At 34.5% G+C, this 14,271-nt stretch overlaps 1 protein-coding gene across 1 annotated transcript; it reads right to left on the bottom strand.

Annotated features, from left to right (window-relative positions):
- Window positions 1–1,174: 1,174 nt before the first annotated feature.
- On the bottom strand, window positions 1,175–13,699 carry LOC141847770 (uncharacterized). Its single transcript, XM_074735855.1, has 7 exons — window positions 13,568–13,699; window positions 12,203–12,519; window positions 8,771–8,864; window positions 4,189–4,310; window positions 2,375–2,521; window positions 1,448–1,546; window positions 1,175–1,381 (listed from the first exon to the last, which is right to left on the bottom strand). The coding sequence occupies exons 2-7, from the start codon at window positions 12,515–12,517 to the stop codon at window positions 1,337–1,339; spliced, it is 822 nt and encodes a 273-aa protein (XP_074591956.1). The 5' UTR covers window positions 12,518–12,519; window positions 13,568–13,699; the 3' UTR covers window positions 1,175–1,336.
- Window positions 13,700–14,271: the final 572 nt, after the last annotated feature.

Here is a 14,271-nt window from a genome sequence, read left to right as displayed (position 1 = left end):
GTAACCACCCGACAATATTCGGTCTGTGCCAGTATCACACTATCCGATGCGCCGATAGTGGTGTGTGATTTTTTACGCACCATCAATGTGTTCTCTGTATCTGACACAACCGCCACCATCTGACTTCTTTTTTATTTATGGACAATGTAAAAATTATGAACATTTGCATAACACAACAAAAAATTGGGACATTCAGAGTTAAATCTTTTTTTTTTAAAAAAACTTTACAGAATTCACATGTAGGAACATGCATATGAAATTCACTTGGGCCTAAGCATGTACGTTAATATTTTGCAATCATAACATACATGGTAATATTATATGTTTATGCATATTGTAACAAAGATAAGGTTCATACATAGTGTATCAAAGATAAACATGCATACACGAACATATACAAAAAATCATGGGTCATTTGAAAAACACAAATTGTATGTAACCATGTTCCATATGACCACTACTGTATTAACAGATTATTATGCAAACTTAACGAACATGCATAATAAACAATCGATAAAAATGCAAATGAAATAAACTTTTGTTCTGATACCATTGCAACTAATTTCACATGCATGAACGAATAATTGCATATTAATTATAAAAGCAAATAAAAACTTACAGATGTCACTTTTCGAATGATGATTTTGCTTGTCGTCGGAAGGAATATTACCAACGAACAACCCTTCACACTATTCACGAACCAAATTCGTCTTTTACACTAGATGTTCTTCTTCTTCCAAGAACGAACTGATCTCCCAGATCTCTCTTCATTTTTCTTTTTGCTTGGACATCAAATTTATCATGAGAATTATATGTGGGGTAAGTGGACAATTTTGAAAACCATCCACATCTCCCACTATCAACATTTAGATTTTTACAGACCCAACTAATTCTAGATCTTGGAGGTCAATGGTGATTCACCTATTAAGTAAATCCGGAAATACTCGCGGTAATTCGCCCTAGGGTGAATCCACCGAGCATGGCCCATCATCTAATTTCAGGCCTAGTTATGCCCAATAGGTTGGCATGCCTAGCCGAACCAACAAAAGACTCTTATATCAGCACTTTATACAATAGATTACCTATTACATATGAAAAATAAATTAGGACCTTTTGAGAATCAAGCTTTTATCCTAGAAGCCAGGTTCGAAATAGAAAATTGGAAAGCTTGTAATTAAGAGAAATTGAAGATGGCACTTATTACTATGAACATTGCGTGTAAATTTACTGTTCATGTCAAATGATGTTTCAAAAAATACAATTAATATAGATCTGAAACATCTACAATGTAGGCATTGAGAGACAACTTCTCATGTAGCTTTTGGAAGATAGATTCTCAGTTACCTTGAGCATTGGATTGCACAAGCATAGATCCCAGTTTCTGCAGAAGAAAAGGTACGATAAGTAGTGGATGATCAAGTAGTTGAGATGAAATTTAAATCCTTACTTGCACAGATTCCTTGACTTCTTCAATTTTATGCAGCAACAGATCACCAGACACAACACCCCCAGCCTCAGAAAAAGCATGTCTTGGTGAAGCCTTGACCTGCAATATTTTTCAGTTGATTTCCAGTGTCTGAATTTATTAAAATTCAATCTTATTATTAGCATTTGCTTATGACAACGAAAATGAACGGTGGAGTTGTATAATGTTAATGTTTCATTAATGCAGTTTTTCTAACTCCGACCTGTCAGTGAACCACCAGTTCAGTGCAGGCTCAACCAATACAGCATTTGAATAATCAAAAAATATGCTAACCAATTGGGATGTCGCAAGGTTTTTTTTTATATATAACAGGTATCTAACTTACACCGATTAATCCTGGGATGTTGCAAGGTTTGATCAATACTTGAAAAGCTTAATTTGAGGCTTGAGGAAGAGAAGAGACACTGAATTAGATGAAATGAAATTGGTGCTCTCACCGTGATGCAGTTAACATGTCAACGTCCTTCTCAACAAAACATGAATCATAATAAACATTTTAATCACCTAATAAAATATTAGGGCATATATTCAAATGTGAATATAGAACCCAACCTGACCATAAATTTTGGATGTGGTTTCTTAACATAAAATCCAACAAGAAATTCAACATTACCACTAATCCTTCTAAAAGATTTTCCTTCCTTTTTTTAAAAAACAAAACTGTCATAGAACCCCTACCTAGAATTAAATGAAAAATGGTAACAAAGATCTGCTCCATAACTTCAGACCTGATGTAAACTAAATCGCCTTAACATAACTAATGTTGATTAGATGAAGGTTAGGCATTAAACAAAAATGTTATCATACATGGAAAAAGCACATTATAGAAGAAAAGTCACAAAATTTTAGATTAGTGAATGTGTCAACTAGATATTATAGAAAACAAACCTTCATGCTTGGAGATCTCCATCTGCTTGAATTTGGAACATCAGTCAATGATCTCATAGTCGGTGTTGACAATGCATCCCCAGAGAATGATGTAAGCTTCCAATTACCAACTTCCTGAATCCTCTTTGTTGCTTCTAGAATAATAACCTAGGGCATATAGAAGACGATACCCATAACAAAGATTACAATATTACCAGAGTAGCAGGAAATTGCAAAAAGACAAAAGGAAAGGTGGAAGGGCAAAATCTGGGGTTAATTGTTGTTCTACAAAACTTGATTGAAACATGACTCAGAAATTATCCATTTCACAAACACCAAAAAGAATATGCATCAAATCAAAAGTATAATATACCGGAACAGAATTGACTAGCTAAGAATATGAGATGATGAAACAACCATTATTGCAGGGTTTCTGCATAGTAAGAGAAGTTTCATAAGAAATTAATCCTTCTTGCTCAGACCAATATAGGATAATACTATAATATGGCACTTCAAGAAGCCAACCAAATCTGCATGTTGGCATTCAATTTTCAACATCATATATGACAGCTATGTAACTACAACAGCCTTCAGAAAAGAGAATATAACAACTGGAGTGTCATCAAATCTCACATGATAAAGCTCTCCAGCACTAAATAAAAACAGCATTGTTATAACTGAAAAGGATAAGTTCTCTTTTTATGTCTGTGAGTTTCTGTTCTCTCTGTATGAGATAGTTATCTTTGTGCTTCATCAAATTTGTTTTAGTTTTTTATGTGATTTGAGGGTTTATTTTAGTGTTGCATCACTTGATTAGCTAGAAATATGCTGCTCAAAAAGAAAAATGTTTCAGGTTATGGACAAATAAAAATAATATATTTCTATATATTTCCGAACAGCCATCTGTGTTTGAACATTTTCTACAAGCTTTCGTGCAATATCACCATGTCACATGACTATCAACCATACAAATTTTCAAGGGCAATGTGACAAAATTATGAATATTTGACTATGTCAATGAACAATTATGCCATCACTTACTGCAGCCAAATTTCAACCCATCCAGTTCTGTCTCATAAGTAGGCCATGTACAGTAATGCGGTGGAAGTGGGAGGTGCAATGTAACTATGTAAGATACTATTAGCATGAAAAGATCTTGTTCTTATAAGATCTTATTCTAATGCAAATTCACAGTTGCAAGGGGCATTTGCAGTAAAGAATTTGAACCACCCATAATTCATTGAATTCCCTTGTCCATGCAGCAAATGGCAAACCTATGATCATTTGGACAGCATATTTCTCGAACCCCAAAATTAAGCATTCACAGCAACACTGATTTTCCAATTATTCATAACCTCAAACCAAGAAAACATGTTACCAAAATTAGATCATCCTCACCAATGCATTAAATTTGTAAAATAATTGAATTTGAAGAACAGAAACAATTGTGCTTCAGCACTAGCAACAAGAGAGCCTATCTTATTCAATATCCTCACTATAAATTGTGTTCACGAGTCTCTCAAAGAAATCTAAAGACATACATTTTTCTCTTTTTTTCTCAAAGGGAATATATTCTTTATTTTGCCACAACAGAACTAGAATTCTTTATACATACAAAAAAAGGAGTGCTCCAAAGGTACTATTAGAAGCTGTTAGGTATAGGACTATGCTGGAACAACTGCTAATTTAAACTGAATTAAATAGAGAGAAAAATATATGATGCGTATCTTCATCGAATTCTCAAGAACATAAATGATGTTTATTGTTATCATGACAGTAGTTAACACATCATCAATTTTCACTTCTATATAATCCTGTAGAGTTGGGCAAAATACCTTGCTTAGTAGTCTTGGGTTGGAAACACCTTGAAACTGCAGTTCACCCACAGGTGCAGCTTTTCCATGAGTTATACATTCAATCCTAAAAGTATGTACTCCATAAATAGATTGCAAGCAACCTGGAAGCATTAAGAAATTTTGTCAAGTGATATTTTAGGAACTTTTCCATTTGAAAGCAACTTTGGAACTTGCGCATATAGTTTTACATACATACACAGCATAGAAGTTTATAAAGAATGACAAGTTAGTTAGGGTACTGTAAAGAAGTGCAGAGATGAAAAGATTTATAGAATTTGCCTTTACTTGCTAATTCATTACGTTAGCAAGGTCAACTATTCCATAAATCATTAGCTAGTAAAATACCATTTAACACACAATTTGTGGAATATAAAACAGCATCTAACACCCAATTCCATACAAGCAAAGCTAGAGATGCAACTGATATCTTCATGCAGAACCTATAATGTAAAAGATAAATGAAACGAAAATTTAATATTGGGGAGATCTCTCACAAAATAACTTCCCTGTTCCCCACAAGGAAGCAACAGCTAGGAAAAGAAAGAGGGTAAGGAGAAAAAAAGACTCTTAAGGAAAAGAATCAAGAATTATTTTTCATAAGTGATGCATATATATCTACAGGACTCAGACATAGCATCCAAACTAAACCCGTAACACATAACTATTGAGTCCCATAATTCATAACACTCACCTTCAAACAGGAGCATACATATATATACAATAAGTTGTTTATATTATTATTATATATAAGTTCTGCTTGTTACACAAAATGGAAAAAATCTTACAGAAAGAAAAATAAATAAAGTTGGCAAATGCATTTGACAAGGATAAAGGTGATTCAATAGTTCAGTAGCAATTGAGGGATAATACTCACAGTTAAAGTGAGTAAAAATATTCAAGAGAGTATCTTCAAAGGACAAAGTTGATGATGATCTTCACACATCTGATCTACTCTTCTTCCTTAATTCTCCCTCAAATTGAAGATACTATAGAATTATGATGCTTGCAAGGATATAATGACAAGTTGTTATATATTGCAGAGTGAAGAGTTTTAAAATGTATCAACAAGACAAGGAATTACTGCACTAGAAACAAAGTAAAAAAGGATATTACTATGAGAGACGTGGATGTTCGAAAGAAAACCGATTAAAGTTCCAACACCTACTTGAGAGTGAGGGTATTGGAAGGAATTGTTGCACATAAAACTAAGGTTAGAACTCGTACCGTGTCAAGCAACTCAATTAAAATGTATCATTCCAATAAATTAATATAACTCAATACTACTCAGTACAGCTAATCTCTTATATGTTGTTGTGTCAATTGTGTCATGCCAACACTTGACACATCCTTTGGCTTGGCACAACATATGTCAAGATGAATTAAAATAAAATTTGTTATTTTTTGGACCTTGTGTTCATACAATATAATGTCAAAATTATACCATTGGGGAGGGAACATAAAGTCCAAATTAGATATATAGATGTGTTCTCTTCTTTTTCTTCTTCATGTCTTTCCACCTTTCACCTACAATCTACCACCAACACAATACGTCAAAATATTGGCATGGTATCAAAACAGTAACATTCCAGTCAAAGACTGAATCTTCAGCACAACTGAAAATTTGAATTTGGGTTAGGGCTTAGGATTCCATTATATTTCTTGAGAAGGGAGAAATGTCGAGAGGAGACTGAGTTTTTGGTCATTTTACTTTGAGAGAGAAGTCATCAAAAGAGATGCCAACATTTAGACAAGAGATGTTAAAAGAGACAAACAAGAACTAGCGTCTCTTAAATCAAGCACTCAACAAAAATGGAGAATGTGAGACATAATCTAGCAATACTTGAGAAAATGAGGAGAAATAAAAGCAAGATATTGTGACACTTAAAAAAAAAATCTTTAAAATCTTTCATCTTTAGATCAAATCTCCCTTTCTTCCAATTAATACATTTTTATTTTTAAGCAAATCTTGTTTTTTTAGAAAAAAAATAATTGTTGCTTCAACATTCCCTTTTATCATTATTATTTTTTAAAAAGAATTAGGTCCAAGCTAGGCCGCTTGGTTTGGGCCTAGGTTTTCTGTGAGGAGATCTAGAGTGCAACTTGATGGATTAGTAGACCATTGGTTGTTTGTCATAGTGATAGATGCAAAGCAAAGGATGATAAGCAACAATCATGTTTGAGGCAATGAGGACACAAAGGGGCTTAGGAGTATGGTGGTGGATTGGATGAAGGTAAAATCGACCTAGATAAAAGAGTTATAATGACCAATCATGTGGACGTTAATGTGGAGACTCATTGACATTGATAATCCCATGGAATTTTGATTTGGATAATAATGATCAAGTATGGAGGACCAGTTAGAAAGAGTATGCAATTTCTTTTAGATCCAACATTGTGAGGAAGATAATATCAAAGGTGAAGACCGCGTCATTTGAATGACTCTTGTAGTGAGCACTTGGTTCATCTAACATTAGAGAAGTGCTAGAGTAACAAGCAATGTTAGAATTTGAATTCCAGGTAAAAACCTAACATTTGCACACTTTTTATATTTCTAGGAAATGTGCTTGAAACCCATCTATAAGTTCTATATCTTGTTGTATTTGTTGAGTAAGTTTGCTAGTGTAAATCCCCTAGAAGATATTGTGTTTGTGCATTTTTAATGGTGCAAGTGAATTGATGGAATTTGTGGTCCTTGCAATCGTTGTCCAAACAGAAGGTCATGGTTGGACAAAGTGTTGGCTCGCTTATGATTAGTGCTTCCAATTTCCATCTTATGCTTCATTCAAGTTCCAAGAAAGACCTTTCCACATCCCCCCCCCCCCCCCTAGGCATGGTGCAACGACAAGGCATTCAACAATTAACCAAGCACCCACGGTTTGAATCTCAATTACGGTGCACTGCAGGATATTTTCCTCCAGTGGGATAAAAAATCTGAAACATTGGCTATGTCTGGATACCTGGATTATCAAAAAAGAAAGACCTTTCCACCCAAGTATGAGGGAAAAGGGCTTGCATTGCTCAAGCAAGTTTTGAGTTTCTTTGCCGATGGATTTCCACTAGAGAATTCATCATCGGAACTTAGTTGTAAATACTAAAGATCTAATTGCAAATGTCATTTCATATAAAGGGTGAAGTATACTTTTACATTGATGAATAACAACCACAAATAAACGAAACTACATGAATATCAAACACTAACAATTTTCCTTATCACAATGGTGATACCTATCACCAATTCCTCCTTTAGGCTAAGTGAGTCTTGGCATGTTTGTGTGAATACAAAAACAACAAACTCTTTCCCTTTGCGAGCACCTCCTCTATGTGAAGCCATCTTGGCATCCTCATCCATATGAGATATCAACACAACACTCTTCTCTTTAACAATGATTCTTTTGACATCATTACATCACCTAGCATTGACTATGCCTACTAGCACCCCCCCCCCCCCCCCCCCCCCCACCCCCCCAAGCAAGCTCAAATTTTAGCCATGTTAGTTCATCTACCATTTTCTACATGGCTACCATTAGAAAGGTTGACAACTTAACAACTGGTAGTCGATTGGATATGATTCCAATTGATCAATCGCCATCAAGCTACTTTGGATAAAAATGTATGATGGTCCTATAGGCCTTGAATTCAAGTCGAATAAACATCATTGTATTCCTAGGGTTCTCCTAAGTATGTTCACAAACTACTAGTCGTGTGTGTTGCAATTGTGTAGAATAAGTCTAGGCTACTCGATTTCTTTTTTATCACAAAAGATAAGCAAGTTCTTGATAGAGAGATTGGCACATAAAAGTATAAAACAAGGACCAAATATGCAGAATAAAACACTGAAAGCACGAATAGCACAAAATGCTACGACTCATCCATAACAAGAAAATCAATGCAATAAATTTCCTCCAAATTGATTGATAAAATGGGATAAGTGATCAGCAGCCCTAGATGTTCACGATTCCTTTCTAAGGAATTGTATATTTAATCATATTATGATTCTTCTAAAGAGCTAGAGAGATTGTCATGACAGTTGATATAAAACAATTATAAGGAAAAACTCCTTGTAAAATATTACTTATAGTTGTGCAATCCAAAATTGGTCAGACCTATAAAAAAGACTTATATGCAAGAATAATCATATACTCAACTAGCAAATCTAATTGTAGCCAACCAAGGTCTAGGTAACTATAGATCAGGCGGCATCACCTCAGCAACAGTGGGTTTTCAAGAGGAAGAAGATGAATTAAATATGGAAGATAATAAGTTGAAATTGAATGTGGTAAGGCAGGTGACTACTAACACTGGAGCCATAGTGAGCAATTCAAAAAAACATAAGTGGGAATCTTGAAAAGGGACCTAGCCACAGTCCACGTAGAGTGATCTTAAGTGACCCTACATTTCAAGTAAATCGCATACACTTGGAGTAAATTGAACTATGGGTTAAATCACCATGATGGAGGATGGACTAGGTTTCTTAAATGCAGTCTTTAACAATAACATGAGAACATCAATGGATTACAGTAAGAAATCTAACGGTAAAAAACTTCTATAGTCAGTAATGCACCTTGCTCAATAACAATGCCAATAACTGCATGAAGAGGAATGCGCTGCTCAACCTTGATCAACCCTAATAAGGGTAAAATAGATGGTCTGGTGACCTACAAAATTATGAAGCAAATGTAATAAACCAATAATAGAAACAAGTTTAGATTAGATGCAGCACAAAAACACAATTCACTAAAAAAATATATTATTATGAACAAGATGGCTAACATGGGAAATTAGGCAATTGCAAAATTAGAGGATAGAAATCATTTTATACCTAAGAACTCAAATGGACATGGAATAGATCCTCTGTTCTCTAATAAGATAATTAACATATCAAAGAACTATCTTAAATAATTTACTCTCTTACACAAAAAGATCTGCCAAAATGAACTTTTACAAAGTCTAAAACTTAAAAAATTAAATTCCTAATTTACATCATTTTCCACTACAAAGGAAAATTCACCTCCAGGTGGGTTGTCAGCATCTCCTATTTAGGTGTTTTGTTGTAGCTACACCATTTGAACCTCCAAGGAACATAATTTATGCATTTTATATTTTCTATTTCATTCCTCCCAATGAATAAAAACTAATTGCACCTTAAGTTTCTTTTTAATCCTTAAGGAATGAATCTTTGACTTTTCCCCCTTTTGGCCACCCCTTCCTAAGTAAGGAACATTGCAACTCATCACAAGGCAAAAATGCTCTCTATAGCTCTACCATCATAGAATCTGAAAATGATAGTGCTACGAAAGATAAGAGTGTAATCACCAAAACCAAAGGAGTACAACCCATGACAAAGTTACACATAGGAATGGAGTCTATAATGTTTGTTGGTGAGATAGCAAAACCTCTAATTTGAAAATAATTTTGAAAAGAAGATTGTAATTGTATCAAGGTTATGTGAATTTAATCCACAAACAAAGTTGCCACAATTTAAGTCTCAAATCAAATTCACAAGGGTGCCCCTCTTTTCTCTTGTAATTTTACAAGTTTGTTTTCCATTGAATTTGTATCACCTTGAAATGAATCCCAATCTACCTTACAAGTATTGTCATGGCAGTCAATATCGACATTGACCATTTAAAAAAATTGGATATCAGCAATAGCAAATTAGTAGAATCAGTTAGATTGGAATCTAAAGAGAAGTTTGTGAAAAAAAAATCAAATAATATTAATGGTGACAATGATATTAAATGTAATTATTATTATAAATAAATCTGAAATCATGTTAGTAGATTAATAAGTTATGTATGATATATAACAATCTAATATTATTATCAGATTCGTATGTACAATATGTATCATATTGAATAATCTAGCATCATATCATAAGATTAGCATGTGATATAATTAAGGGGAATTATTGTTCATCACACTGGTAACTCCCTTCAACCTAATATGAATTATTGATCAATAAAAGACATTAGTAACACACTTTCCAGTTTTATCGCTTTACAATTGTCCATAAACATCATAACCTTAACACTTCTTCTCAAGTTGGTTTGAATATATTATAGAAATAATAGCTTGTTACAACTGTTCATTCCAACTTAATCGAATTGTATTAGAATCAGCCGAGTTTGATAAATAACTATGAGAGTTGTTTGTGATAGGTACTGGACCAAATCCCAGAAGGCATCATAGTTTATTATTTGCTAAGATAATTGGACTAAATCTAGGTAATCCTTGTATCAGATCCAACAATGATATCATCATTCAATAATTTCCTTTTTCTAAATCAGATGAGGCCCACCTGAATTAATTAGAGAGTGGGATACCCTATGGAGAGCCTATTTTGCAAGTAGATCTGCAAGGAGAACAACTTGGATTTGTAGGGAAGCAGAATTGCATGGATCAGATTTCTTGTTAACATTGTCACCTATGACCACTAATAGGAGATCAAGTTGAAAGAACATACCTCCTTAAAGTCCCACATGTTGATGAAAGGCAGAATGTTTACTAGGGCAACGAGGGATTTGGATTGTCACATGATTAAAGGAGGAGGTGAGAAATAAGAGGGGCCTCAATCTGTCGAGACAAAGAGGTCTCTTAGGTTACCCAATTGTTGTTACTTTGGCATTTGTAGACCTGATGCATGGTGAGGAGAGCTCCTGAGGCATATTTACTCAAAGCTTTGTAGCCATCCATGTGAAGCGGTTTGATAGGAACCAAGTTCTAGATGTGGACCAGGTGTTGGATCATGGGGGAAACATGCTGGATCATGGGGGAAACAAGCCCAAAACATGGCTTGTATATTCCAAGAGGGGCAAAACACAAAGGGGCCGAATAGAATTAATATATAGTAGACAGTTTATGTTTAGAGTCAATTATATCTTTGTGGCAGTTATGTTAACATGTTTTAGAGTATGTGTGTAGTTATAAGTTTGTGGGAAGTTAAAGGGGAGGGGATCTAAGAACTACTATCAGAAGAGAGCATTGGCTTTGGCTAGCGGAGAGAGTTTCTTTACCAAATTGTCTGTGTTAACCCTAATACAATTTTGTGTTTTGTGTCTCTATTCAGAGTTTTGGAACTCTAACACGGTTGAAAATGAAAGGCACATAGAAAGGCACTTCAAAGAAGGAATCTATCTATCGAAAGTTGCAACATGCAGATTTGGTGTAGGCGAAGAGGAGTTGATGTGGTCAATTTTGGAGAAGTGTGGAGCGCCAAAGATGGTTTTTTGTTGTGGAGGTAGCAACTCTAGGGAAAGATGAAGGAGAGATTGTTTTAGTGCTGCTTTGGAAGAGGAAGGGTTGGAGGGAGATGGCGGGTTTGGAGGCAGCCGAGGTAGTGATGGCAAGGAAAAGGTGGGTGAACCTCCTTGGTTCATTGTTTTAATACTAAGAACAATTGTAGGCACTGTGCCAAGGTTGTGAGCTTAAAGGGGCAACCAACAATGTCTGATCTGACTGTGAGGATTGTAATGCTCATTGAAGACAAGTATTGTCATTTATGGAGGAGTGTGTTCCTTAACAAAGATCACAACAGTAACTCAGAGAGATAAGGACTCCATTGATATAAGGGAAGTTGAAGAGATTCATGAAGTTTATAAGTTTTGTATGAATGGGGAAGAGGTGCACATGAGAAGTTCTTGTGAATTGATTGCAAAAGAGAGGGATGAAACAACAAATTGAATCAAGAATGTGACTTTGATATGCAACATAAAAACTCAATGCATCAATATTGTTACGAAGAAGATGGTTAATATGGAGGAATTAAGATCTCTTTTAAAGGACCGATCGATAAAAATTTGAAAATTTATTCTAGCAAACAAATAATCCTGTACTTAAAGGACTCAATTGAACTGACAAATCTCCCATTCTACAATTTGACAATTACCAAATCAAACCACTATCATAAACAACTTACTCTCTTAAGCAAAAGGATTTACCAAAATAAATTTCTTCAAAATCTAAAACTACAAAAAAAATAGTTTGTAGCAAGTACCTTGTAAACTATTTCATCCAAAGTGATGTAAAGTCTACGTGAAGCAATATCCTTGTGGAGCACATATCTTCTGATAGGAAGGTACAAGAGCATAACAATACCAACTCCACAGGCCAAAACAAGCAACAGCGATATTAGGACCCATATAACTGTATCATACTGCACGTGGTTTCTAGAAAGCTCGTCAAAGGAGGCTGCATATATCACCTTTCCAGATGTTTCTTCTTCGTCACCGACCTCGGATATAGGATCTTCCAATAAAAGTTCATCGGATTCACTTCTTCCATGAAGACTAATAGCATGGCCGGATAACATCCCTATGATTTCTTAGAAGTAAGTCACCAAGCACATGGGTTTATGTCCTAGAAGATATATATGATATTTTCTAGTTTGACATTACTCTTTTAACAGTTAACAAGAAAGAGAAACAGCGCATGTCAGCAGTCAAGACTAATTATTTCAAAATCTGGATGCAAGAACAAGATAGTAACACATTATGAAGGTCATAAAATGAGAATAATTAAAAGAAATCACGATAAAGATATCTGAACTGAAGCGTAGTACTTTCTAGTTATACAGCCTCTCTTGTCATCATCAATACAGTACCAAAGTGGAATAAGGTTGCAAAAATTGAACCACCACATTGTAGATTCATTAAACAAACTGCATAAAGTGGGAAAGAAATCCAAAATAGATTCTCATTGAAGGAAACAACCATTCAACATTTTTACTTTATCGTAAACATCAGTTCGACTATACAATAATCAAAACTTCACAACTTCCTAATAATTAAGGATGTTTTTGGGTAGTGAGATGATCAGGTCTCCAGCTAGACTTGGGCATAATATTTTTTATTTTATTTTTAATTGCTAATGTCTACCTAACTACAATCATATTGCTCACTTACGGACATTGAGATATCAAACACCATAACATAGTAATTACAAGCTAACTCAGGAACTTTCTAAATATATTAAGAAAATTTGAAGTGCCGTACGCATTTCCATGAGTAGTAACTACAGGTGCAACATCTTCTTAGTTAGCTTTCTTCATACAGAAGCATCCACTAAGCTAAACAATTTGATACATTAAAACGCAAATTATCAATCCAATCAACGCAACCATAAAAATGCGCCTAACGAAGTTCATATGAGTCTCCAGACTCCATGCAGTAAAAATAAAAAAGCGATCACAAACCGACTTCTTGAGATTTCAGCGACAAACGTGATCTTGAGAAAAGAAAACTCCAGATACTGAATAAGGAGAGAACTTTGTATGAAGAAACTCTCGGAGCCAAACGTACGAATCCATGCTAATCCATCACGCGAATAATCAGATACGGGAAAAAAAAGCAAGAAATATTACCTTCTGGAATTGAAGAACGAGGAAGACAAGAAGAGATTTGGATGAAGGAGGAATCTCGTCGGACACTCAGACACCGAAATTTGCCTCTCGCGATCTCTGCAGGTGCAGGCGGAACGGTAGGTTGGTGACAGGCCGGTAACCAGCCACCAACCACGGCTCAGCCGTAGGCTTCGGACTAATTGGGCCGAGATGTATTTGAATTTTCCCATTTCTCTAGAAACTGTTTCGTTAAAATTCAAACAAAAGGAAAGTAATTTGTTTGTGAAAGAGATCAAATTCTCGAATTTATATATTATTGATTTTATATTTATTTGATTTTTCTTTGTCGTTAACAGTAACAGCCGGTTTGGTTTTTTTTTTTAATTTTATGATTTTTTTAACCATCAATATATTTTTATATAAAATATATTTATTTTTATTTAATTAAATTATAATTTAATACATCGTTGGATCACACCTACTATTCTACAATGCCTTTTGAATAATTTAAATGAATTTAATATTTAAATTTTTCAATTCATTTTAAGATGAATGAAGAACGAACAGTCGATCCGCCTAGGCTCACTACTGTACCCCAATGACTTTTATACATAATTTCAATACGATATTATATATAATATAATTATTTCGAATACGTTATAGGCCCGATCCGTGGGGATCAATTCGTGTTCCGCATAAATTGATCTGCAGATTGACTAAAATTT

This window comes from Curcuma longa, chromosome 16, assembly GCF_044706935.1.
Source record: "Curcuma longa cultivar G26 ecotype Majalengka, Jawa Barat chromosome 16, ITB_CL_G26_1.1, whole genome shotgun sequence".
Classification (NCBI taxonomy): Eukaryota; Viridiplantae; Streptophyta; class Magnoliopsida; order Zingiberales; family Zingiberaceae; genus Curcuma; species Curcuma longa.
The sequence above is the reverse complement of the archived record's forward strand: the minus strand, read 5'-3'. Positions and strand labels throughout refer to the sequence as shown.

What these genes read in the sequence shown, in the direction of transcription:
- LOC141847770 (XM_074735855.1), bottom strand. Translation starts at nt 12,517, where the DNA reads ATGTTATCCGGCCATGCTATTAGTCTTCATGGAAGAAGTGAATCCGAT. An exon ending in TGGCATTGTTATTGAGCAAG is followed by an intron (nt 4,311 to 8,770) that starts GTGCATTACTGA and finishes TAATGCTTCCAG; the next exon opens with GTTGCTTGCAATCTATTTAT. An exon ending in ACCCAAGACTACTAAGCAAG is followed by an intron (nt 2,522 to 4,188) that starts GTATTTTGCCCA and finishes TATATGCCCTAG; the next exon opens with GTTATTATTCTAGAAGCAAC.